At 58.2% G+C, this 22,264-nt stretch overlaps 1 protein-coding gene across 1 annotated transcript in view; it reads right to left on the reverse strand.

Moving 5' to 3' along the window:
- Positions 1-221: 221 nt before the first annotated feature.
- The window catches only part of Ltbp4 (latent transforming growth factor beta binding protein 4), a 26,850-nt gene continuing 4,807 nt past the window's right edge, over positions 222-22,264 (reverse strand). Inside the window, exons 5-33 of the mRNA XM_005414039.2 lie at positions 18,583-18,774; positions 18,160-18,407; positions 17,981-18,083; positions 17,524-17,598; positions 17,318-17,440; positions 16,641-16,805; positions 15,869-16,018; positions 15,613-15,744; positions 14,894-15,025; positions 14,692-14,817; positions 13,834-13,959; positions 12,985-13,227; positions 12,640-12,765; positions 12,435-12,554; positions 11,643-11,771; positions 11,310-11,435; positions 10,943-11,065; positions 10,579-10,710; positions 8,625-8,756; positions 8,408-8,533; positions 7,331-7,477; positions 6,202-6,468; positions 5,862-5,933; positions 5,129-5,257; positions 4,784-4,930; positions 3,626-3,778; positions 2,445-2,825; positions 1,784-1,936; positions 222-627 (exon numbers count right to left, since the gene is read on the reverse strand). Coding sequence (XP_005414096.1) covers positions 473-627; positions 1,784-1,936; positions 2,445-2,825; positions 3,626-3,778; positions 4,784-4,930; positions 5,129-5,257; positions 5,862-5,933; positions 6,202-6,468; positions 7,331-7,477; positions 8,408-8,533; positions 8,625-8,756; positions 10,579-10,710; positions 10,943-11,065; positions 11,310-11,435; positions 11,643-11,771; positions 12,435-12,554; positions 12,640-12,765; positions 12,985-13,227; positions 13,834-13,959; positions 14,692-14,817; positions 14,894-15,025; positions 15,613-15,744; positions 15,869-16,018; positions 16,641-16,805; positions 17,318-17,440; positions 17,524-17,598; positions 17,981-18,083; positions 18,160-18,407; positions 18,583-18,774 — 4,433 coding nt within the window. The 3' untranslated portion in view covers positions 222-472. The remainder of the gene's footprint in view (positions 628-1,783; positions 1,937-2,444; positions 2,826-3,625; positions 3,779-4,783; positions 4,931-5,128; positions 5,258-5,861; positions 5,934-6,201; positions 6,469-7,330; positions 7,478-8,407; positions 8,534-8,624; positions 8,757-10,578; positions 10,711-10,942; positions 11,066-11,309; positions 11,436-11,642; positions 11,772-12,434; positions 12,555-12,639; positions 12,766-12,984; positions 13,228-13,833; positions 13,960-14,691; positions 14,818-14,893; positions 15,026-15,612; positions 15,745-15,868; positions 16,019-16,640; positions 16,806-17,317; positions 17,441-17,523; positions 17,599-17,980; positions 18,084-18,159; positions 18,408-18,582; positions 18,775-22,264) is intronic.

Genomic DNA, 22,264 nt, shown 5'->3' on the forward strand with positions numbered 1-22,264 from the left:
ATAGAGTTGTGCAGGGAAAATTAAGCAGAGCTACAGCAACAGAGAGAAACAAAGACAGGAGACAGGTAGAGGCTAAAAGAGATGGACTACGCAACAGTCGTGGAAACTGCGTCCGACCTGGAGTCCAGAGTGGCGGACGGACGTAAGAGTGCGTGTATGTGTGTAATTCAGTGACTCCAAGAGCAAGTTTGAGCCAGATTTTGAGAAAAAGCAGGCAGAGGCATGATACAAAACAGGTCTTTTTAATGGAAAACTTTATAAAAAGGGTGAGGAAATGTGAAGGGAACCAAGGGTTAGGCTAGGGCCAGGGTGCCGGTGGGAGGGGCTGGGGGTGGCGGGAGCAGCGAACAGTGCTGTCCATCATCTGTCCACTCGGTCCCAGCCGGCCGCGTCCCTGTGCGCACGTGCACAGACCGGCTGCAGGTGTGCGCGGCAGGGCCCAGGGCCCAGGGCTGGACGGGTGGATGGAGGCTCAGGCCCGGGGCCGCGCAGGCGCACAGTGGTGCGGCTGGTGCGTGGGTGCGAATCCAGGGCGGCAGACACAGCGGAAGGAGCCGTCCGTGTTGACGCAGCGCGCATTGACGCAGAGCGGGGAGGCCGCCTCTGCCTCATCACACTCGTTGACGTCTAGGGAGGTGGTAGAAAGAGTGCTGCTCAAGGCTGGGGACCCAGAAGCCCGCCTCCCACGGGCACTGGGGCACTTTGGGCAGAGAAATACTGTATAGATGTTTTGAGCCTTTTGTCTGAAGTAAACCCCCTCCACTGCCACGTGTTGGCTGTGTGAGCCCAAGAAAGTCGCTTAACTTCTCTGTGTCTCAGCTTCCTGTTCTCTCTGATGGCTATCTTGGCTACGTCGCTGAATTTTTGTTAGGAAGATAATACTGATCGTGATAGCACCAAGAGTAAACGCATCAGACACTTTTTTTTTTTTTTTTTTTGCGACAGGGTCTCACCATGCAGTTCAGGCTGGCCTTGAGCTCACTTTGTAGCTTAGGCTGGTCTCAAATTTACAATGATTCTCCTGCCTCAGCCTCCCAAATTCTAGGACCACGCCCAGCTAAAACATTATTGTAAGCACATGACCGATGTTAACTTTATAGTCCTACTAACCCTATAAACTAGCTACGGGGTCCTGTTTAAGCCCCTTCCCAATGTCACAGCAAGCCCGGACGCCACGTGGGTTCCCAGGCCAGCCGTCCACGCCTGAGTACCCAGACCTCTACTGCTTCTCAGCTGTGAGACTTCGGGGATTCAGATCTCTTCATTTTTGAGCCTTGGTTTACATACAGCCTTCAGTGTTACCGTAAATCAGCGATACTGATGTTCCTAATTCTGAATAGGTTCTTTAAGTATTTCCACTTTTCAGATAAAGCGAAGCAAAGGTCAGTGACCCGACCAGAGTCGCACAGGAAGTGGACTGAGCTGAGGTCTATCCAACTCATCCTGACGTCCTGATGTAATCGCTCGGCTTTCCCCGTCTAAACTAGGCAGACACAATTCCTTTTCCCCCGTTATGGAGGGGAAGACTCGGGCTTCCTGAAGAGGCCATGTAAATTGCTCAAGGCAGCAGGAGAAGTCCTCAGACATCCCCGCCCCAGACGTCTGGCCAAGCCCTGCCTTCCTCGAGTCCAGACGCTCCCTGCATTACGCCCCACCACTCAGCTGGAATGACCCCAGCCCTGGCCCCGGAATGGCCTGTGCCCTTACCTCGGCGTCCCTGATCACCCACCTATAGCAGAGCTTCCACCCTCTCTTCTCGACCCCCGCCCCTCCGGCCCCTCACCGACGCAGGCCATGCGCGTTATGTCCAGGCGGTAGCCGTCAAAGCAGTCGCAGGTGAACCCTTCGGGGACGCGCACGCAGCGGCCGTGGGCGCAGCCGTCCAGGATGCCGCACTCCTCTGCTTCCAGCCCCTCGTAGGGCTCAGCCGGGGCACCTACGGTGAACGAAGAAACGCGGTGACTCCAGGTCCCCGTTTTCCGCCCCTTCGTCCCTCCTGCAATGTCTGTGGCCCTGGCTCTGCAGGTCTTTTCTAAACTGTCTCTCTTAGCCGGGCGTGGTGGCACACGTCTGCAATCCCAGCACGCGGGAGACTGAGGCAGGAGGATCCCTGTGAGTTCAAGGCCAGCCTGGGCTACAAAGTGAGCTCAAGGCCAGCCTGAACTGCATAGCGAGACCCTGTCTCAAAAAGACAAAATAAATAAACTGCCCCTCCCACTCCAGGGCTGCAGGGGCGCTGTGGGGCCAGATTTACCTGACGCAGCTCTCCTAGCTTTCTTCCTCCCATCTCGCTGCAGGTGTTTCTGTGATCCTCCTCACTGTGCTGCCTCCCCTGGCTGTTTTCCCTGACCCTGTCCCTCCCCGCCTTCTCTTTCTGTGCCTCCCTCCGCCTCTCGCATCGCGGTCTCCACACCTCACCCTTCATGTCAGTCCAAAGTGCTCACCGGCATAGGCTCCACCTTCAGAGGACTCCTCAGGCTCTGGGAAGGACCTGCGGGTGTCTCGGGACCGATAGGGCCAGCCCGTGCCCCGGCTGGGTGGAGCAGGAGCCTCAGATTCTCCATAGGGGCCACCATCGTCCTCAAAGTCAGGCAGGTCGAAGGGTGGTGACCCGTAAGGGGCCTCCCGGCGGGCGAAGGGCCCAGGGGGTGGTGGGTAGGGGTCGTAGGGCAGCACAGGTGGTCCATACAACTCAGGCCCATAGGGGAGGCCCTGGAAGGGCGGGCCTATGTCTGGGCCATACTCATAGGGGAGTCCAAAGCCACCTGGCCTCGCAGGGCCATACGCAGGGGGGCGCAGCACATTGCACAGGGCCTCAAAGTCATCTGTGGACAGGAGCCGAGCCACACAATCAGCCCTTGTGTGCCTGTGCACCCAGCTCTCACCCGACCCCAGGAGGACAAGCCCAGGGCAGGGGATGCAGCCCAGGGGCCAGGATGCATGAGTGGGGGCTGAGCCCCTGGGGCCGAGATCTGAGGGGCTGGGATTCGGGTCTTTGAGGCCGAGTTCCCAAAGGGGAGGTTAGGAGACTCAAGAGATCTCCGGGGCCGTGTCCTGGACACCTGGACGTGGATGGGTGTCCAAGGCCGTGGGATCTGGAGGTCTACGGGGTGAGGAACTGGCCGTCTGTGGGCCCGAGCAGTAGAGCCCAGGCAACAGGTATTTGAGATGTCCAGCTCCACGGTTCGGGAGAGGGCATCTCACGGGCTGTATCTTGGGGGTTTTAGAGACCAGGAAGTGAGGGTGCAGGAGACTAAATCTCAGGAGTTTGTAGTATTTTTTTGTTCTCTTTTTTTGAGACAGGGTCTCGCTATGCAGTTCAGGCTGGGCTTGAGCTCACTTTGTAGCCCAGGCTGGCCTCGAACTCGCAAAGATCCTCCTGCCTCAGCCTCCCGAGTGCTGGGATTACAGGCGTGCACCACCACGCCCGGCATGAGTTTGTAGTATTGAAATGTGGGCTATGCCAAGCCAGTTCCATCACCCAGACTTGAAAGTCTTTGAAGTGTGACACAGGTACCAAGACTTTGGGACAACCTGTGACATGGGGTATTAAGATGCCAAGTGTGGGGGCATTTGGAGCCTGTGGGGCAGGGCTCCTGGGTGCAGCCCAGGTCGGTGGTGGTACCTGAGTCCTGCGCAGGGCAGAGGGCACAGTCCATGCCCCAGGCTTCACCGTAGAGACAGCAGCACTCTGTGTAGGTTGCCTGCCGGTCCAGCCGAGGGCGACTGCAAACAAGGTCAGGCCCCACCTCCTGCCAGCACACTCCTAGATTGTCATCTGCAGGAGGCAACAGTATGCATCAGGGTCAGCTGGCCCCCAGGTCCTCCCAAAGGCTAGGTCCCTGTCCCCTGCTAGAGCCCAGCCGCCTGCCTATTAAGAGCCCTACAGAGGGAGGAAGTTTGAGGGAAACGAAAAGGGAGAAAGGATCCAAAGAAACAGAAGCAAAACATCCAAAGAGATAACAACGTCAAGAAAACAGGAAAACAAGCTGGGCATGGTGGCTCACACCTGTAATCCCAGCACTTGGGAGGCTGAGGCAGGAAGAGCACCATGAGTTTGAGGCCAGCCTGGGTTACACAAGCAAGTTCAAGGCCAGCCTCCATTACATAATGAGACCATGTCTCAAAAAAAAAAAAAAGAAAAACCCAAACCAAAACAAACCAAACCAAAAAAACAGGAAAACAAAGCAGAGAGATGAAGAGAAAATCTAGAAGGAAAAACACACACAGGGGCTGGGGATATAGCTCAGCAGCACAAGCGCCTGCCTGTCAAGCACAAGGTCCTGAGTTCGATTCCCAGTGTACAAAAACAAAAACAGACACAGTGACGGTCAGAGATTCATATAAAGACCAAAGGAGAGAGAGGTAGAAAGAGATCACACAGAGAAGCACTAACATGTAGCAATCACTTAGCACTTAGGAAGACTAGGCTTTGTTCTGTCCTTAAAATAAATTTCTACCCTATAAGGTAGGGTTGCTACACTCCAATGTACAAAAGGGAAGCGATCTGCAAAGAGATCTACGAGGCGATATGCGACGTGCATGTGCACACAAAAGCCAGTAAGTTGGCAAATTGCCTCTGACGCCTTCGCCTGTACTAAAGCTTCGCCTTCAACCACCAGGCCAGCTGGCCTCTCAAAGGCACTGACTCCAGACAGCCTGCGGGGCTCTAAGGGGCGTGACCCTGCCAAAGGACGAGGGGCGTGGCCTTCCGCGAAGGCGTGGCCCGAGGGAGGGACGCGCGGTTGAGCCAATGGGGTGAGGACCTGGGGGGCGGGGTTACCGAGGCTCTGGCTCTCGTTGGAGACGCAGCGGCGCCGCGAGCCGTCCAGCACGAGTGGGGGCTCGCACGTGCAGTGGTAGGAGCCCACCGTGTTGACGCAGCGGCCGTCCTCACAGGCTGGCTCCTCGTCGGCGCATTCGTCGTTATCTAGACAAGCGTGGAGGGGCTGGTTTCGGGGCAACAGCCCTCCGCGCCGTCCCCGCCCTTTGCAGGGAACTCTCCAGCGCACTGACAGTGTGATAGATGGAGTCTAGACGCCCGGAAGGACTTCCCGGGGCGATGGGCACATTCCAGCGTGGGGCTGGCACGGCCCGCGCTGCGGGGTGGGGGAGGTGGGGCTCGTACCGACGCACTCCAGCCGCTGCGCATAGTAGTAGTAGCCGTTGCTGCAGTAACACGAGTAGCCCGGGGCCGTGTTCACGCACACGCCGCTCTTGCACACCTGGTCTCGGAAGAGCTGGCATTCGTCCACGTCTGCGGGAAGAGTGGAGCGAGATGGGGGCGGGGTATGCGGCAGGCCCTGGCCACAGTGTGTCACGGCGGAGCGGGACCAGTGAAGACAGGCTGAGACAGAGATGGCAGGAGAGACCCAGAAGTAGAGACCGAGGACAGGGGCTGGGGATTTAGCTCAGTGGCAAAAGTGCCTGCCTGGCAAGCGCAAGGTCATGAGTTCGGTTCCCGGTACCGGAGAAAAACCAAAAAAAAAAAAAAGCTACGTGAGACCGAGGACAAGGGCGAGGTGAAGACCCATAGAGAGAAACGGTGAGTGACAGGGATAAAGACAACAACAAGAACTTTGCATTTCTACCAGTAGTCCAAGCACTCTGGGAGGCTGAGTCAGGAGGATCGAAATTCCAGCCCAGCCTGGGCAACTTATCAATTTAAGAGAAACCATGTCTCAAAATAAAATAAATAAAAAGGAATGAGAATACAGCTCAGTGCAAAGGCCCTGGGTTCAATCACCAGTACTGGAAAAAGGGAGGGAGGGGAGGAAGGAAGAGAGAAAAAGAAAACAGGAAGAAATAGACATAAGTGAGCCTGGGGCTGAGGGTGGATGAGGGCTAGAGTCTGGCCTCACCTCGCCGGAGGTTTGGGTCTCCGCTGGGTGCTAGGTAGCCTCGGCCATGGGGGCACAGTGACTGGTACTCCGCTGCACAGAGACAAGGCTGACCTCAGCCGCCCGGGTCCCGGCCCCTGCTGTGCTCGCTCCTGCCCCCTGCCCAAGTCCTCAGGGCCCTGCCTGTTAGCATGCCTCACAGGGCCATGCCCGCCCATGCCCACCTGGGCTGTGGCTCACTCTTGTTCTGGCAGTGCCAGGAACTCAGCCCCTTGTCCAAGTGTGTCCTCTTTCCAGGCCCATACCCCTCGAGTTCTACCCAAGCCCTCAGCCCTGTGTCCACCCAGCAGTCCATGCCCACCTGTCTCGGTGCTTGGGCACTGCTGGATACGGCAGCCGCTGCCCCAGCCCTCACCCACAGTACAGCAGCACTCTTGCCACGTCACATTCCTCGCCAGGATGTTGTCACATGCATCCGGAGCCGCTGTGTCAAAGTAGCACTCCCGGCGCCCACTGCCCACAGGGCCCTGCCTGGGTGTGCTGGGCCTGCGGGGCGGAGGTGGTGGGGCTGGCCTGGCCGGCAGGCCGGGGCTGGCAGGGGCCTGGGGCTGCGAGCCTGGGAAAGTACCTAGGGAAACACAGAGCTTTAGTCCGGTGTGGGTTGAGCCCCGGCCCCCCATGCCATAGGTGGGGAAACGGAGGCTGGGAGCCATCAGGGGCACCTGTCACCCCTCTGTCATTATCTCTTTCAGCCACTTTCACCTCCAGTGTTTCTCTTTTGCTTCCCCACCTTATACTTCTGGGGTATCTCACCCAGCATGGCAGCTACAGGGGGATTTCCCTGGCCTCCTGCACTCATCCTTGGGCCTTCACATCCGGCACATCTCTCACGGGCTGGGCCTTGTCCTGGATGGGTCCTTACCCTGCAGCCCCGCAGCTTGTCCTCCTGGCCTCTGGGGTGTTTCTCCCACCCACTCGCCCTGCCTGTGACCCCTGCCCCGGAGACCTGTCCTCACCTGCCAGAGTCCCGGCCTCCAGAATCACCCTGCTTCAAGCACTGTCACATGGCAGCCCAAGGGGAGTTTCAAAACGGGAGTAGATACCCCTCCTGCTGAAAACTCTTCCACTGATAGGGGGCAAAGTCCAGCCTCCTGACCCTGGTAAGTCCAGCCTCCTGACCCTGTCTCCTCTAACACCCCTTCCTTTGTTCCTTTGACTCGTGAACCTCAAGTTCCTCAGCAGGCCAGCACACAGTGGGTGCTCTTTGAGCATTTGTTGAATAAAGGAATCTGATCACGTCAGGGTCAGGATTTGGTTCTCCTGAAGGAGTTCTAGTAATACCCACGTAAACTCATGTGTTCTAAAGTTCCTGTTGCTGTTTAAAACAGTAGCATATAACTGGTGGCAGCTGTCCACATGAAGAATGGTCAGGCCACGTCGTTTTCCTGCAGGAGCAGCAGCCATCAGTTAAATAGACAAATCAGTCTCACCAGCAGAAGTCCGAGGAGGTACACAGCGTCCAGTCATGGGATCGAATTCCTCAGGGCTTGTGGGGCAGACACATAGGAAGGAGCCCTCAACATTCTCACACAGGGCAGCTCCACACACACCCTGTAGTGTTTCGCACTCATTCACATCTGTGAGCAGGAGGTAAGAGGAAAGAGAGGGTCAATGGTTATAAAGGTCTAGATTCCAGAATCTCAGCTTTCAGACATAATGGGTATTTTTAATAGCCCAGGCCCTATTATCCACTTTTCTTCTAGTAGTAAACCCTGATTTTCCCTTGAGAATATTGTATTGGGGCTGGGGATTTAGCTCAGCGGTACAGCGCCTGCCTGGCATGCGCAAGGTCGTGAGTTCGATTCCCGGTACTGGAAAAACAAAACAAAACAAAACAAAACAAAAAGAATATATATATATAAAAAAAAACTATTGTATTCCTCCAATACAACTCTTTTTCTTTTCTTGTGGTACTAAGGATTGAAACCAGGGCCTTGGGCACTGAGCTAAATTCCCAGCCCCTTTTATTTTATTTGATGTTATTTTATTTTACTTTTTGCCCAGACTTGGCTTGAATTTGCCATCCTTCTGCCTCAGCCTCCTAGCGTGCTAGGATTACAGACCTATGCCACCACACCCAGCTAGTTCATGTTTTTTTTTTTTTTTTTCAGGACAGGGTCTCACTATGTAGCCCAGGCTGACCTTAAACTCCTGCCTCTGGCTTCCAAGTCTGGGATTAGAGGTATGCACCACCACACCCCGCAATAATAGAATCTAGATCATGGGTATACAGGTGTTCATTCTATAATGCTTTCAATTTGCTGTGTGTAGAGTTTTTCCTCATAACATGTTGGAAAAAAATATGAAGGCACACACAAAAATAAAACTTGAACGAGTACGGTTTTTGCTCCTTGTCACTAGAACAGTTATGAGCTATCTGGAGCAGATCGTGCACTCCAAGATCTACGTTCTGCAACCCTGACTTCTCCACGTGCATGGAGACACAGAGGGGCCTCACCAGCCCCTCCCCTGCGCCCCCGTCCCGCCCCCTCCCTGGAGCCCCGTACCCACGCAGTGACGCCCGTCCCGTGCCCCCTCGTAGCCCTGGTCACAGAGGCACTGGAAGGAACCAGGCAGGTTCTGGCACACAGCGTGGGCACCGCAGAAGGACCGGTTCCGGCACTCGTCCACATCTGCAACCAACAAAGAGTCAGGCTGTTATGTGGACCTTCCACCCGCTCCACATCTCATCCACATCTCACCCGGTGCCCCACGGGCACCCACCCTGGCAGCCGCCCCCTGGCGTGGGCTGATAGCCAGGGTCACAGGCTGGTGTGCAGCGGTAGGAGCCAGGGGTGTTCTCACAGCGCTGTGCTCCGCAAATCGCGGCGCCGTACTCTTGGCACTCGTCCACATCTGCAAGAGAGGAGGCAGGATGCCAAAGGCTTGGCATAACGGGTTCCCAGGGCCACTGCCAGACCCCAAGACGGAGAAGCCTCTACAAATCTGTTATCCTAGGACGCTGAACTTCTAAAGATCCACAAGTGCTGCTAACTCAAGGCTTTTCCTTTGGGGGAGGGGCACTGGGGGTTGTATCCAAAGCCTTCGCATTAAGCTACATCCCCAGGCCTATGTTTATAATCATTATTACTTCTTCTTTTGAGACGGGGTCTTACTAAGTCATTAAATTGCCCAGGCTAGGCTCAAATTTCTCTTCCTGCCTTGGCCTCCCAGAGTACTGGGATAGCCCTGTGTCACCACCACCAGCTAACTCCTAAATCTTTATTGCCACTTCTCAAATAGCTCAAACATGGTCCAGCCTCAGGGCCTTTGTACTTGCTGTCTCTTTGCTAAGGACACCTTCTCATCAGTTTTCTGCATGACTCCCTCCCTCATTTTACTCAACTGGTGGTTGGTCCATGCCTGTAATTCCAGCATTCTTAGGAGGCTGAGGCAGGCAGATCACAAACCCAAACCCAATTTAGTGAGACCTTATCTGAAAATAAAAAGTTCTGGAGATGTAGCTCAGTGTAAAGACCCAGGTTTCAAACCCAGTACAGAAAAAAAAGTGCTTAGGTCAAGCCCACCTAGTGCTCTTCCCCTGCTAGGCCCCCCACACTGCCTTTTCATCTCTGCCCATTTATCCTGTTTTGTTTTCCTTTTTAAATCTGACATATTGTATCTACATATTTATTATTATGACAACTGTTGTCTCCTGGAATGCAAACTCCACAGGGCAGGGATTTGTGTCTGCCTTGTTCCTCACTGCGCATATTCTCAGGGCACAGAATAGTGTCCAACACACAGGCGGTGCCCCCAAACTATTTGTTAAATGAATCCTCGCCTGTCATCCCAACACTCAGGAGGCTGAGGCAGAAAGACTGCCATGAGTTTGAGGCCAGCCTTGGCTACATAGTGAGTTCAAGGCCAGCCTGGACTACATAGCAAGACCCTATCTCAAAAAGCCAAAATAAATAAATAAATAAGTGCTCAATTTATTTACATAGTTATTATTGTTTTTTCTTTTTTTTTTTTTGAGACAGGGTCTCACTGTGCAGTTCAGGCTGCTCTTGAGCTCACTATGTAACCCAGATGGCCTCAAACTTGCAGCAATCCTCCCAACTCAGCCTTTGAGGGCTGGAATTATAGATGTGCATCACCACACCTGGCTTTTTTTTTTTTTTTTTTTTTTGAGACAAGTTCTAGCTATGTAGTTCAGGCTGGCCTGGACTCACTATGTATCCCAGGACGGCATGGTGATCCTCCTGCCTCAGCTCCACAAGTGCTGGGATTACAGGTGTATGCCACCACGCTGGGCTTACTTTTTATTTTTGAAACAGGGTCTTCCTAAATCATTAAATTACACGAGCTGAGTTCGAACCTTTCATTCTCCTGCCTCAGCCTTCCAGAACACTGAGATTAATGGCATGCACCCCCACATCTGACTCAGGAAATGTCACACTGGGAAAAGATGGTGCCTAGGAGGGATTGAAGAGGGAATTTTAATTTGTAGCCTCGCTGGAAGGGATGTCTTTCTGGGGCATAGTTACATAGTGAGTTCTAAGCCAGCCTGAACTATATAGCAAGGCCCTGTCTCAAAAAAAAGACACAGTTCCGGAATGGGTGAACATCCATTTGGGTGCAGACCCTTTCCCTTCCCCCAAGTTTGTGGGGCAGGACGCCCCTCCTTGAACCCCAAGGATCCAGCAACCTTTGTGAGGTCCAGGAGGACTCTTACCATCACAGGTACCCTCGGGGCCCGCGTGGTAGCCGGGATCGCAGTCCCGGACACAGCGGTAGGAGCCTGGGGAGTTCTCACAGCGCTGGGACCCGCACAGGGCCGGGCCACGCTCCCGACATTCGTCAATGTCTGGAGAGAGAGGCAGAGCAGTCAGACGGGGGTGCAGGCGAGGCCGAGGAGGCGGGGGTCAAGAGGGGGACAGCAGGGTCAGAAGGGCACGCAGAGGAAGCAGAGGCGAGCGAAGAGCGGAAGGAGGGGAAGAGGCGAGAAGGCAGGGGCAGCAGGAAGGGGAAGGGAAGAAGCAGAGGTAGGAGGCTAGAGACGGGATGAGGGAGGGATCAGGGCCGGGCGGGCCTCTCACCAAGGCAGGAGGCTAGGTCCGGGCCGGCGCGGTGTCCCGAAGGACAGATGCACTCGAAGGAGCCGTCGGTGTTGGTACAGATGCCGCCCTGGCAGAGGTCCTCCTCGCTGCACTCGTCCACGTCTGGGGGACAGCCAGAGAGCCAGCCAGCCTCCTCCTCGGCTTAACGTCCCGGGCCCCGCCCCCTGCCTTCCCCAGCCCCGCCCCTCCTGGTCTCCACCCACCCACTCCCGAAAGCCCCGCCCCCAGGACGCTTGGACACCCCCGCCAAAAATTCAAAGTCTTCATCCCACCCTCGTCTCCCCGTCCCGCCTTTTCCTGCTGTAAGCCCACCCTTTCCGCGTCAGGGTCCGGCCCGGGTACTGACCGAGGCAAGATGCTCCGCGGGGTCCAGGCCGGTAGCCGGGGGCACAAGTACAGGCAAAGGACCCGTCGGTGTTGAGGCATTCACCGTGGGGGAAGCAGAAGTCGCCCTCCAGACACTCGTTGATGTCTAGGGTACGCTTGAGATACAGCTGGGCTGCGGGGCCACCTGGCCCGCCCCCTGTACTAAACCCCGCCCACAAACTCTAACCCCACCCCAAGCCGTAACCCAGGGAACCAGTGCCTAAACTCTTCGCACAGCCCCTTTGTCCCAGGCTCTCTGCCCCTGGAACAGGACCTACTTCCCGGCTTTCCCGCCGGGCCCCGCCCTGCCCACCTGCACAGGGCCCGGGCCGACCCGCCGGTGCCCGGTAACCCGGCGCGCAGCTGCAGCGGAAGGAGCCTTCGGTGTTAGTGCAGTGGCCGTGAAGACCGCAGGAGGCGCCCGAACTGCATTCGTCCACATCTGTTGGGGGGTGAGGGTTCAGAAAGGGTCCAGACTAGGGACACCCTTAGAGCAGAGGGGTCTGGGAGAGGTGACGGAAAGTGTCTTGAGTGAAAGACAGAGTGAGGGCCAGTGGATGGGATTCTGATGAATAACGAGTCAAAGTCAATGACTGGAAGCGGAGACCAGTTCAGGTCAGACGTTAGAGTCCATAATTCTGCCTTAAATCAGGGACAGAGTCAGAGATCACGATCCAGTGAAGTTCCAGGGAAGAGACTCTGAGCAGGAGCAGGGGGAGTGAAAGAGACGGAATCAAAGGTCAGGGCTGTAGGAAGGGATATGGTTAGGGTCACAGGTCACATTCAGAGTCAAGGAACAGTCAGCCAGGAAATTCACAGTTGCTATCAGAGTTGGGGTCAGGGGTTATCGGCAAGGGTCGTGGTTAGGATCAAGTGTCGTGGTCAAGCTGAGCGTTTCTGCATCACGGAAGTCAGGAGTCACACTGGGGTTTGAGAGTCATTGACCAGGTCAGGGACTGAGGTCTGCTGCAGGAGTCACAGTCGGGCTATGGGAGTTGTGGTCCAGGTAAGGGGGAGGGAGTCCAGGTCAGGGTTGTGGGCCAGGGCAAGGGTAATGGGCTGGTTCAGGGGTCCTGACTGCGGTTATAGCTGGGCCTGTTCTCACCAGTGCATCTGCCACGGTGCAGCTGGTGGCCAGCAGGACAGGCCCTGCACTGGAAGGAGCCAGGTGAGTTCACACACTCCTGCCCAGGACACGCCAGGTGGTTCTCACACTCATCCACATCTGAGGAGCCGGGAAGAGGAGGCCTTGAAAGAACAGCCCCGCTCCCCTCCCCCAGTCACACCCCTCCCTCCCTGCCCGGCCTCACCCTCGCACTCGGAGCCGGCGGCGTTGAGTTGAAAGCCTGTGGGGCAGACACACTGGAAGCTGCCTTCTGTGTTCTCACACCGGCCATAGGCACAGGGCGAGGGACTGCGGGCGCACTCATCCACGTCTGGAGCAGAGGGGACCAGTCAGGCTGAGGAAGTGGTCTCCACCCCACCTGCCTCCAGGACCCAGCCAGGGCGCCCTCCTGCATGTTGCCTTCCCTGCCTCAGTTTCCCCTTGCAGGGTTCCCACGAGTATTAGTCAAAAAGGGGGGAGGCAGGAATGCCTCTCTCTCCAGTCCCCACAGCAAGTGATGGTGCAGCAGGGATGGACCCAGCACCCTCACCTTGGCAGGGAGCCCCCGGCCCCCGGGAGCGAAAGCCAGCCGGACAGGCACAGTGAAAGGACCCAGCCGTGTTGTCGCAGCGGCCTGGCCCGCAGGGCGGTGGCTCCTGGGCGCACTCATCCACATCCTCTTCACACGCCGAGCCCCGGAAGCCAGCCGGGCAGACGCAGCGGAAAGAGCCAGGCAGGTTCTCGCAGGCCCCACGGCCACAGAGGCCCGGGCTTTGGGTGCACTCATCCACATCTGCACGGCAAGGGGCCAGGGTCGCTGCTCCTCCTCGCCCCCACCCCACCCCCCGTGTCCCTGGCCTCCACCTTCCGTCCTCCATCATTCCTCTCCCTTACCCCTGTCAATCATTAATCCCCCCTAAGTGGCGGCCTAGCTTAGAGAACTCTTCCTCTCAAGGTCCCATGAGTCAGTCTCTATCCTCCGGAACTGCCCCCTGCCCCGGTTACCGGGGTCTCCAGCTCTCTCCACTCCGCTCCTCCGTCCTCCGTGATTCAGCCTTTGTTACCCACCACTTGGCCTTTCCTTCCCCATCACTCTACCGCCAAGAGGCCACCCATCTTCTCAGAACCTGGCCTCAGTCTCCTTTTGCTCCATTGCTCCGTCTCTTTACCCCTGTTGCCGCTCTATCCTTTTTTTTTTCTTTTTGAGACAGGATCTCACTATACGGGTCAGGTTGGTCTTAAGCTCACTTTGTAGCCCAGGCTGATCCCGAACTCGCAACAATCCTCCCGCCTCAGCCTCCAGAGTGCTGCGATTACAGGCGTGTGCCACCACGCCCGGTCTTGCCCCTCTATTCTTCTCCCTGCACCCCTTTCCTCTCTAGCCCTTCAAGTCCCTCACCCTGGCAGCTGGCTCCGTGTGGTACAGCCTGGTACCCAGCAGGGCATACGCACAGGAAGCTGCCCGGAGTGTTCTCGCAGCGCCCGCGGTCACACGGCGGCGGCACACGGTGGCACTCGTCCACGTCTGTGGGAGGAAGAGGGCGTCTGGGACTGGGGTAAGAGCCCCTAGATAGCCGCCCAGGGCCTGGAAGGTGGGAGGGGCGAGCCGGTGGGAAGGCAGGGGCGGGCCAAGATCGGGTTGGAGATGGACTAGGGGCGGGGACTAGGGTGGTAGGCGGGGCTTGCAGCGGGCAGGCTTTTAAATCGCAAGCGGGGATTTTTGTCTGAAGGGCAGGACAAGGGCTGAGGGTCAGGCCAGTGGAGAGGCAGAGAGGGCGACCGGGAAAAGAGGTAAACTGGGGAGCGCAAGCCCTCGGCACGGCTAGAGTGGTAAGGATAGCTTCGCAGACTGCACGAAGGAAAGGAAGACAGGAGCTGGGCTACAGAAAGGAGAGGCAGTTTGGGGTCGGAGCTCTCCTGCGGCAGGGGTGGAATCAGGTCGTGGTCAGGAGATTGGCTGCAGCGCTGGCAGGACAGCGGCAGGGCAGGGGGCGGCCCTGAACAAGTCTGGGATAGAAAGGGGGCGTGCCGAAGGGGCGGGGCCAGCGAGAAGGCGGGCTAAGCGTTCTGTTCCAGCCAGAGCCCTAGAGCAGGGCCAATTTGGGGGCCGGGCAGAGGTGGGCCGAAGGGAGAGGGCGGGACGGGGGTGGGACCCGGCAGCAGTAGGCCTGGAGGTGAGTGGAGAAGGAAGGAGGGCCCAAGAGCCGCGAGAGCAGGGGCAGGACCCGGCTGGAGCCGGTCGAGGCGGATTTCTCACCCAGGCACTCTGCAGCCCGTGGGCCGGCTCGGAAGCCCGGGCCGCACACGCAGCGGAAGCTGCCCGGTGTGTTCTCGCAGCGCCCGGGAGCACAAAGCGGGGGCACGCGGCGACATTCATCCACGTCTAAGGACACAGAAGGGGCCGGTCACCAGGCGACCGCGCCGAGCTCCCCCTCCCGTCCTGCCTCGGTCCAGCTCACCGATGCAGCGGGTGCCCTGAGGGCCGAGCCGGAAGCCGGAGTCACAAGCACATGTGTAGCCATTGGGCCGGGGTATGCAGCGTCCTGGGCCACAGATCTGGGGGTTGCGCTGACACACGCCGGAGGGGGGACCTGGGGGGATCAGTCAGCCAAGTTTCCCCAGCTCTGAACTCTTTTGTCCCTTCCATCTCAGTCCAGTCTTCTCGAGTCCTCTACCTAGAACACTTCATCGATGTTCCCTGTCCAAACACCATCTTAGAGGGGAATCCACTGTCTTTTCACATGGGACATTCTCCTCAGATCCTGTCCTTGAAATTGGCCCACAATGCCACTCCAGGTTCTCTACCGGTAAAATGTTTTGCTCTGCAACCTCCCCGCCTGAGGCATATTTTTACTGCTCTCTGCAAAAAATAACTTATCTACCATTAACTGAGCACTTACTGTGTGGCCAGTCCTTCAGAGACATATAACTGAACCTCACAATGATTCCCATTTTACAGGGTGAGAAACTGAGTCTCAGTAAAGTTTAGAGGACTTAGTTAACAGAATTTGAACCCAATTGATTCCACCACCTGATCTATCACCCAGCCCTTCAATTCTATCTCTTCCTACCCATTCCTTATGCCTATTTGTTCCTTCCTAGCATTTTGCTTTATATCCTCTATGCCAGAACTTGCTGTGTACCACCCCACCAATACCCTCAATTCTCTCTACCGCACCTGATTCACGAATCTCAGGACCAGTTCCGGCTGGGATGCTGGGCAGGGGAAGCTCGGGGCCAGGCCGGGGCTCAGGCCTGGGCTCAGGCCTGGGGTCAGGCCGGGGCTCCGGGCGATGGGTGGGTCGAAGGCCTAGTAAGGAAGGGGCACCCGGGAGTGAAGGCTTGAATTAAGGTGTACCCACTCCTCTCTCCTTTCCCTGTGGGCTGGGGTGGCCCCTCGAAAATGTCACCTCCTCCTCCAGGTGCCACCTCACCTGTGGGTGACCTGGGGGTGGCCGGTAGAACACGTGGCTGGCTGAGGGACACTCGGGGTGGCTCCTGAGCCAGTGGCCTGGTGTTGTAGCGGAGATCAGAAGCCGAGTAGTGGTATCCAGGACCAGCGGGACAGATCTCCCGAAAACCCTCTGGGAACAGGAAAAGAGGGGGACAGGAAATGAGACAGGCAGAGAGGGCCAGAGAAGAGATGAGAATGAGAGGGAGTCTAGAAGCCACCTTGGCTGGGGACAGAGCTTGGCCTGAGCTGTCTTAAGGGTTTGGCTTGGGTGTTGGCAGGGGGTACAGTAGTACCCTTAAACAGGACATCTCAGAGGCTAAAGGTGGGGTCACCGTTTTTCTCCTTTCGGATGATGGACTGGATCTGAGGGCAAGGTTTGGTTTGGAGTCTCCAGGGACTGAGCTGGAGGTCAGGACACAGTCCTTGTGGGGGCTGTTTTAGGCAGAAGCTAGAATGCCAGAGAGGTGTCTCAGCAGCAGTAGACCTGGCTAAAACTCTGGCACAGGGCTGTAAACCCGGGCCGGTGAGGGGCGGCGGGGCTGATGTGCAACAGTCGCCTAGCTCCTGGTCAGGGTGGTGTGGGTGGGGTCTAAGGAGGAGGGCGAAGTCCCGGTGGAGTTTAGTTTGAGGCTAGCAGGTCTCAGGAGCGTGGTCGCGTTTGAGCTCAGAGATCCTCCAGTCAGGAAGGGGAGCCCTTGACCGACCCTCTGGGAGTGTGGGCTAGCAGGGATGACACAGCACGAGAGGCTCACCTGAGCCGAAAGGTGGGCAGAGCTGACAACCGCGGCCCCAGGCCTTGCCCACTCGGCTGCAGCAGCAGATCTGCTTGGTGATGTTTCGAAGAATGGGGAGCGAGCAGCCGCCATCGCGCAGCACGCGGAAGCAGGGCCCCTTGGCCTCAGAGATCACGTGCTGAGCTGGCAGAGGGGGAAGAAATTCTTTAGGGCCAAGGTGGGGCGGGCAGCAGAGCCAGAATCTGGGAGGGAGGGGAATGGTCCCAGGTGGGCGGGGGTTGTGGGTGTGAGGGGTGTCTGAGGCAATCTGAAGGAGAGCTGAGGGCTGAGGGTCTGAGAGGGTTTTAAGGGTTGAATGAGAGACACTGAGAAGGATCTGGGGATCTAAAGGTCTAGTGATCAAGAGGGATGAGTAGATTTGGGATCTGAGAGGAGCCCCCAAAAGCCTGAGAATCTGAAGGCATCTTCAGTCCGAAATATTTGAGGGATTCTTGGAGGGTCTGGAGCAGGTGCAGGGAGTCATCTGCAGGTGCAGGAGCGTCTTAGAAGTTCTGAGGGATCTAAGACTGTCTGAGGGGCGCTGGGAAGTCTAAGGGGTCGGTGTGAGGGAACTAAGGGCCCGGCAATGCTCTGGGCGGTCCTCCGAGGTCAGGGCAGGCTTAGGAGCCAGCCTCAGCCCTCTCCTAGTGGCTCACAGATACAGCTGCTGCGGGACGAGTCGAGCAGGAAGCCATCTGGGCACACGCAGGTGTACCCGCCGCGCGTGTTGGCACACTCCCCGTGCTGGCAGCGCCCACCTGTCGCACACTCATCCACATCTGCCACGGGAGAAGAAGTCCCGATTGGGGGCTCGATCCGGACCAGACCCATCCGACCTCTCCCCTCCCCTGCGCCTCCTCACCTACGCAGGACCCATTAACCCTCTCAAAGCCGGTCGGACAAGGTCCATCTGGGGCACCCACTCTGTCGGACGTCCCTGTGGAAGGTGGGCCAGGGACAGGTGGGCGGATGGAGAACGAAAGGGGTGGGGACGAAATGGGAGGGAGGGACCAAAATGTGTTGGGTGTGGCTTGAGCACAGCGGCGGCAAAGAAGGTAACCAGAGAAGGCTGGAGAAGTGCATCGGTGGGGCCAGACCTCAAAGGCAGGTTTCAAATTGAGTGGCCGAAGCCAGAAAGTGGGGTGGGTGGACATGGAATGGAAAGGATAGATCTAGGCTATCTAGGCTTGTGGAAGTGATCACCACAAGCCAGTGGCTGGAATTCGTAAATGGGCTTAATCTGGGGGAAGAGTAGGAGGAGAGGCGAAGTTCTCACCCCTCCCCAGCCCCGAGCACCTCAGGGACAGCCTGGGGCTTACCCAAGTGCTGGGAGCACGGCTGACAGTCGTGAACTCCCCAGGCTACCCCGGCCCCTCGGCAGCAGACATCCTGAGTCCGGAGCCCGGCCAATGGTGACGCACACTGTGGGCAAGTGCAGAGTGAGCGCGCTCCCGCGCGGAGGCGCGCTCCCGGCCCCTCCCCACCGGCCTACTCTCACTTCGCTTCCGCGCAGCTCCCGAAAGCAGTAACCGAAGCCGGAGGCGTCCGAGTAGCCGTCCTCGCGCGGCGCGCTCTGGGCTAGCACCGTGTAGGGCGCCGCCGCCTCCGCACGCGCCGCCGCTTCCGCCCTGGCCACGGCCTCGGCGTCCGCCTCCTCCCAGGGGCCGGACACGCGCTCCACCTGGTGCACCACCACCGAAGCCTCCTGCGGGTGCTCCACGTGCACGCTCACCATGGACGCCACTCCTGGCGGGAGGCAGGGCGGGCAAAGTAGGTCTACAAGGGTTCGTATGGGCCGGGACTAGAAATGGGAGGAAGGGCGAGCTGGGTAAGTGTGCTCCAAAAGGCAGCAGAACTGGGGGCCAGGAACAGTGAGATGCTTGAGAGGGACCGGCGGAGACTCGGGCCACACCCTCCTCACCGTGTTCGTCATCCCGGTGGTTGGCCAGTGGCATGGTGTACACGGAGCGGGTGAGACCTGGCATGGCCGGGGCCGGGGGCCGGGCGCCTGAAGAGTGCAATTGGCAGAACTTGCCCGCGAAGTCCGGGGGACAGAGGCAGCGGTCAGGCTTCACGCACACGCCTCCGTTGTGACAGATCAAAGGGCAAAGGACTGGGGTGGAGAGGGAGAATGAGGATGCTCAGGGTTGGCACCGAGCCAGGCCGGTATTCCTGCAGCCAACGCGCCCAGGCCAGTTCAGCCCCCAGCATTAGCATCAGGCCCTCAAAAGTATCACTCATTTTAAATCTCTCACTCCTAGCTGCCTTGTGTCCCCGCCCCAATTCCGGTGAACCGCTGGCGCAGGGGTCCGGGAGTTCAACCCTCCGATATAGCCCCGCCCACTAGACTGCTTGCCACGCCCTCCGGTTCTTCATTTGCTTTCCGATCACCTACTCTCGAGGAGTCCTGCAGTGCACTGTGTGTTACGTGCCATCGGCTCAGCCTGCCACTCGAGTTCCTCATAGCGTTTAGCTCTACCCATTCCGTCACCTGGCTGGGTCCTCTGCTATTTCAAGCCCCTCTGACCCCGGCCCCTTCTCTCGACTCAAACTACATTTTAACCAGTCCTCGGAGAAACACCCTCTCTCCCAGTGTCTCCTTAACATTCTCTTCCCGCTTGTGCGCCCTCCCCGAACCAAGCCCCCACGTTCGAGCTCCGACCATTGGCCAAGCTCCACTTCCTAGTCCTGCCCACCTCACCTTCTACCTGCAGGATCCTAAACCCGGCTCATTCAGGAGTCTAACCTGCAGCCCTGGCCCCGCCCACCTCCTTCCCTGGCACTGATTTGCTCCGGCTCACTCCTGCCCCTCCCACCGCACCTCTGGGCAGGCGGGCGTCTTAGCCCCGCCCACCGCCCACCGCCCACTTCTCCTCGGACTCTGACTCTGGAGTTCTAGCTCTGCCTTCCCGCCTCCGGTAGCACCGGGGCGGGGCAACAGGCGGGAACGCGCCTCCCCTCTCCTCTGCGCGCCCTCGCTGGGCCCCTGACCACCTCTGGGCGGGGCACTGCCAGCTGTGCGGCGGGGTAAACAAAGAGAGGGGCGCGGCGGGGGCTGGGCGGCGGCTCAGCATTCCGGACCCTTGGGGAGTCCTAGGTCGGCTGAGCCAGAGGAGGCCGGACGTGTCTTTCGAGGGCACCCCTCCTTCCTCCCCCGGGGCTGCAGGAAACAGCTGGAAACAGCTGTGCGGAGGAGAGGGAGGGGGCAGACAGCGGGGCGGTCCAGGGAGGTGTGTGTGGGATTCTGAGCCACAACTGTAAGAGGAAAGCACAGGGAGGTCACCTCAATTTAGAAGGGTCAGGGGGTAGGAGTTCTTGGGAGGGCGGGAGGGCAGTACTGGGGGGTTCAAAGACAGCTCGAGGTTTCTGGGACGGGGGAGGCCAGCTCAGAGGGAACGCGTTCTCTTTGAACCAAAGGAATCTTTCATGTCCTTTTGGGGAACAGTTACCTAGAAAACAGAACTCTAATGCCTTCTGCGGGATGACCCATTTGAATGCTGAGGACTGGAGTAGGTGGAGAAGTGGAATCCCCGGACGTCCCCAGCACAAAAGAGACTCAGCTGAATGGGACTCAGGTACCCCAAAAACCCCTCCTCCCGGCTGCGGGATTAGGTGCCTCAGTCTTTTGATTAATGGCTCCGTGTGGGCAGCACACTGTGTGGAATCCCCTTAGGAGGGAGAATCTATTAATGAAGACCAAATCTGGGGTTCTCTGAAAAGAGATAAGATCTAAAGTTCCTGGGCAGAGGGTGAGCTGGAAGAGCAGGACTCTGGCAGAACTCAGGAATCGCTCTGATGGGACTGGGGGAAGCTCCACTGGAAATAAAAGAAAATGGGAATCCTACGGCAAGAGAATCCCTCTGCGGGGGGAAGTTATCACAGTACAGGGCTGCTGATGTAGGTCTTCTCCCGGAAGTGAGGAGAGGTAACTGAGGGCCAATACAGCGTTCTCTGGTGAGTGGCACCATTGTGAGGCTTTACCTCAAGACAAGGTGGGAACTTCACTGGACCGGCTGGTGTCTTGGAGTCTGTTTTACAGGAGTGGGAGGGAGGTTAGGGTCTGGGGCAGAAACTCTCCTAGTTAAGAGAGTCAGACCAGGACTCCAGGTCATTTAATGGGGGTCCTTAAGTAACATGGCTGAGGAGACGTTTAAGAAATCTGAAGCAAAATTCCAAAATGGAAAGGGTCTCTGATGGGAGTGGTAGGAAGCCAGCCAGGTCTAGGAGCATTTCCCAGCCTCGGAAGGCATTTCTCTGCTTTCTCTTGGCCTGAGTGCGAGGACCCTAGCCCAGCTCCCTGAGGGAGCTCAAAGCCAAATGGGGGCCACTGCATGGGCCAGGCCAGCTCTATGGCCCACATCCCTGGAGGAATGGGGAACCATGGACATCGGGGTCCTGCCAAGGTCAGCCCCCCTTCATATGCCCCTCCTTATGCCTCCAGGGGCCTGGCACCCGCCTGGGCACGGCGCCTGGCACGGGCGTGTGTTGGGGCTGGGTGGGGAGGGAGTAAAGAAAGGAGGGAGGAAGGGGAGGAGAGAAGGAGTGGCAGAGGGCGGGGGCTCAGGCAGGAGATGAGCTCACGTCGGCTGGGGTTGGGCTGGCTGGGGGCCAGACTGGGCGAGTTCTCCGCGCCAGGGGCCCCCACTCCCCGCTGAGGAGGGCCTGAAGGGGTGAGGGGCAAGGAGGACCAGACCCTGCAGAGCCTGCCCACCCCTGCGCTCTGGAACGACAGGTGGTGGGCCCTCCACCCTCACCTGAATCCCCGATGGTTCCCCACGTCTAGAGGTACTCAGGGAGCACGCGCCTCTGGTCCCTTCCGCTCCCCGGGGCACCCTAGCCCGGGGCTCCTTTCTGTATTTTTGCCGCACGTGGGACCCCTGCAACTCAGGCCTTGCAGAGACAGACATTTGCCCCCTCACTCCCCTTCCCTGGGCACTGTCCCTCCGGGATCTCCTCATCCCAAGCCCTCTCCTCAAAGACTCTCCCACGTCAGACTCCCCACGCGGCCCTGAGGGCCCATTACGCAGAGCCGCAGGGCCTCAGAATACGGCCCCCTTCCCCAAAACTCCCGGGCCCCTCAATTCCAGGTCTTGAGTTTGACTCAAAGGCATGAAAGCCGGCCCGATCCCCTCACGTGGAACTCCACAGGTCCCTGACAACACTCCTTGCTTGCAAAATCCGGATCCTCAGGACCCAGTCCCCAAATCAGGAGTCTGGAGCCCCCTTCCTTAAATACAAGGATCACCCCCCAGCACTACGGCACCCAGAATCGGGGCTCCTTCTCCCAGGGGGATTGTCTCCCCCATCCCCCAGGAGCCTCCTCCCTCCGGGAACCCCTCCCCGGGGAGCACCACCCGGCACTCACAGGCGCGGAAGCCGGGTCCCCCCGGGGCCGCCCCGCCGGGCGCGCCGCTGTCCACGCTGGTGGCGTTGCGGGGCGCGCAGGTCGGGGTGCAGCGGGAGCCGGTGGGCCCATGGACGCAGCGCAGGCCGCACACGGCCGGGGTGAAGCGCACGCGGAGACGCTCTCGGGGTCGGCCCAGCCCGGGCTGAGGCCCGAGCTGCGCCAGCAGCACCAATAGCGACAGCCAGAGCAGCCGCAC

The sequence above is a fragment of the Chinchilla lanigera genome, unplaced genomic scaffold, assembly GCF_000276665.1.
Source record: "Chinchilla lanigera isolate Chin_1 unplaced genomic scaffold, ChiLan1.0 scaffold00177, whole genome shotgun sequence".
Lineage (NCBI taxonomy): Eukaryota > Metazoa > Chordata > Mammalia > Rodentia > Chinchillidae > Chinchilla > Chinchilla lanigera.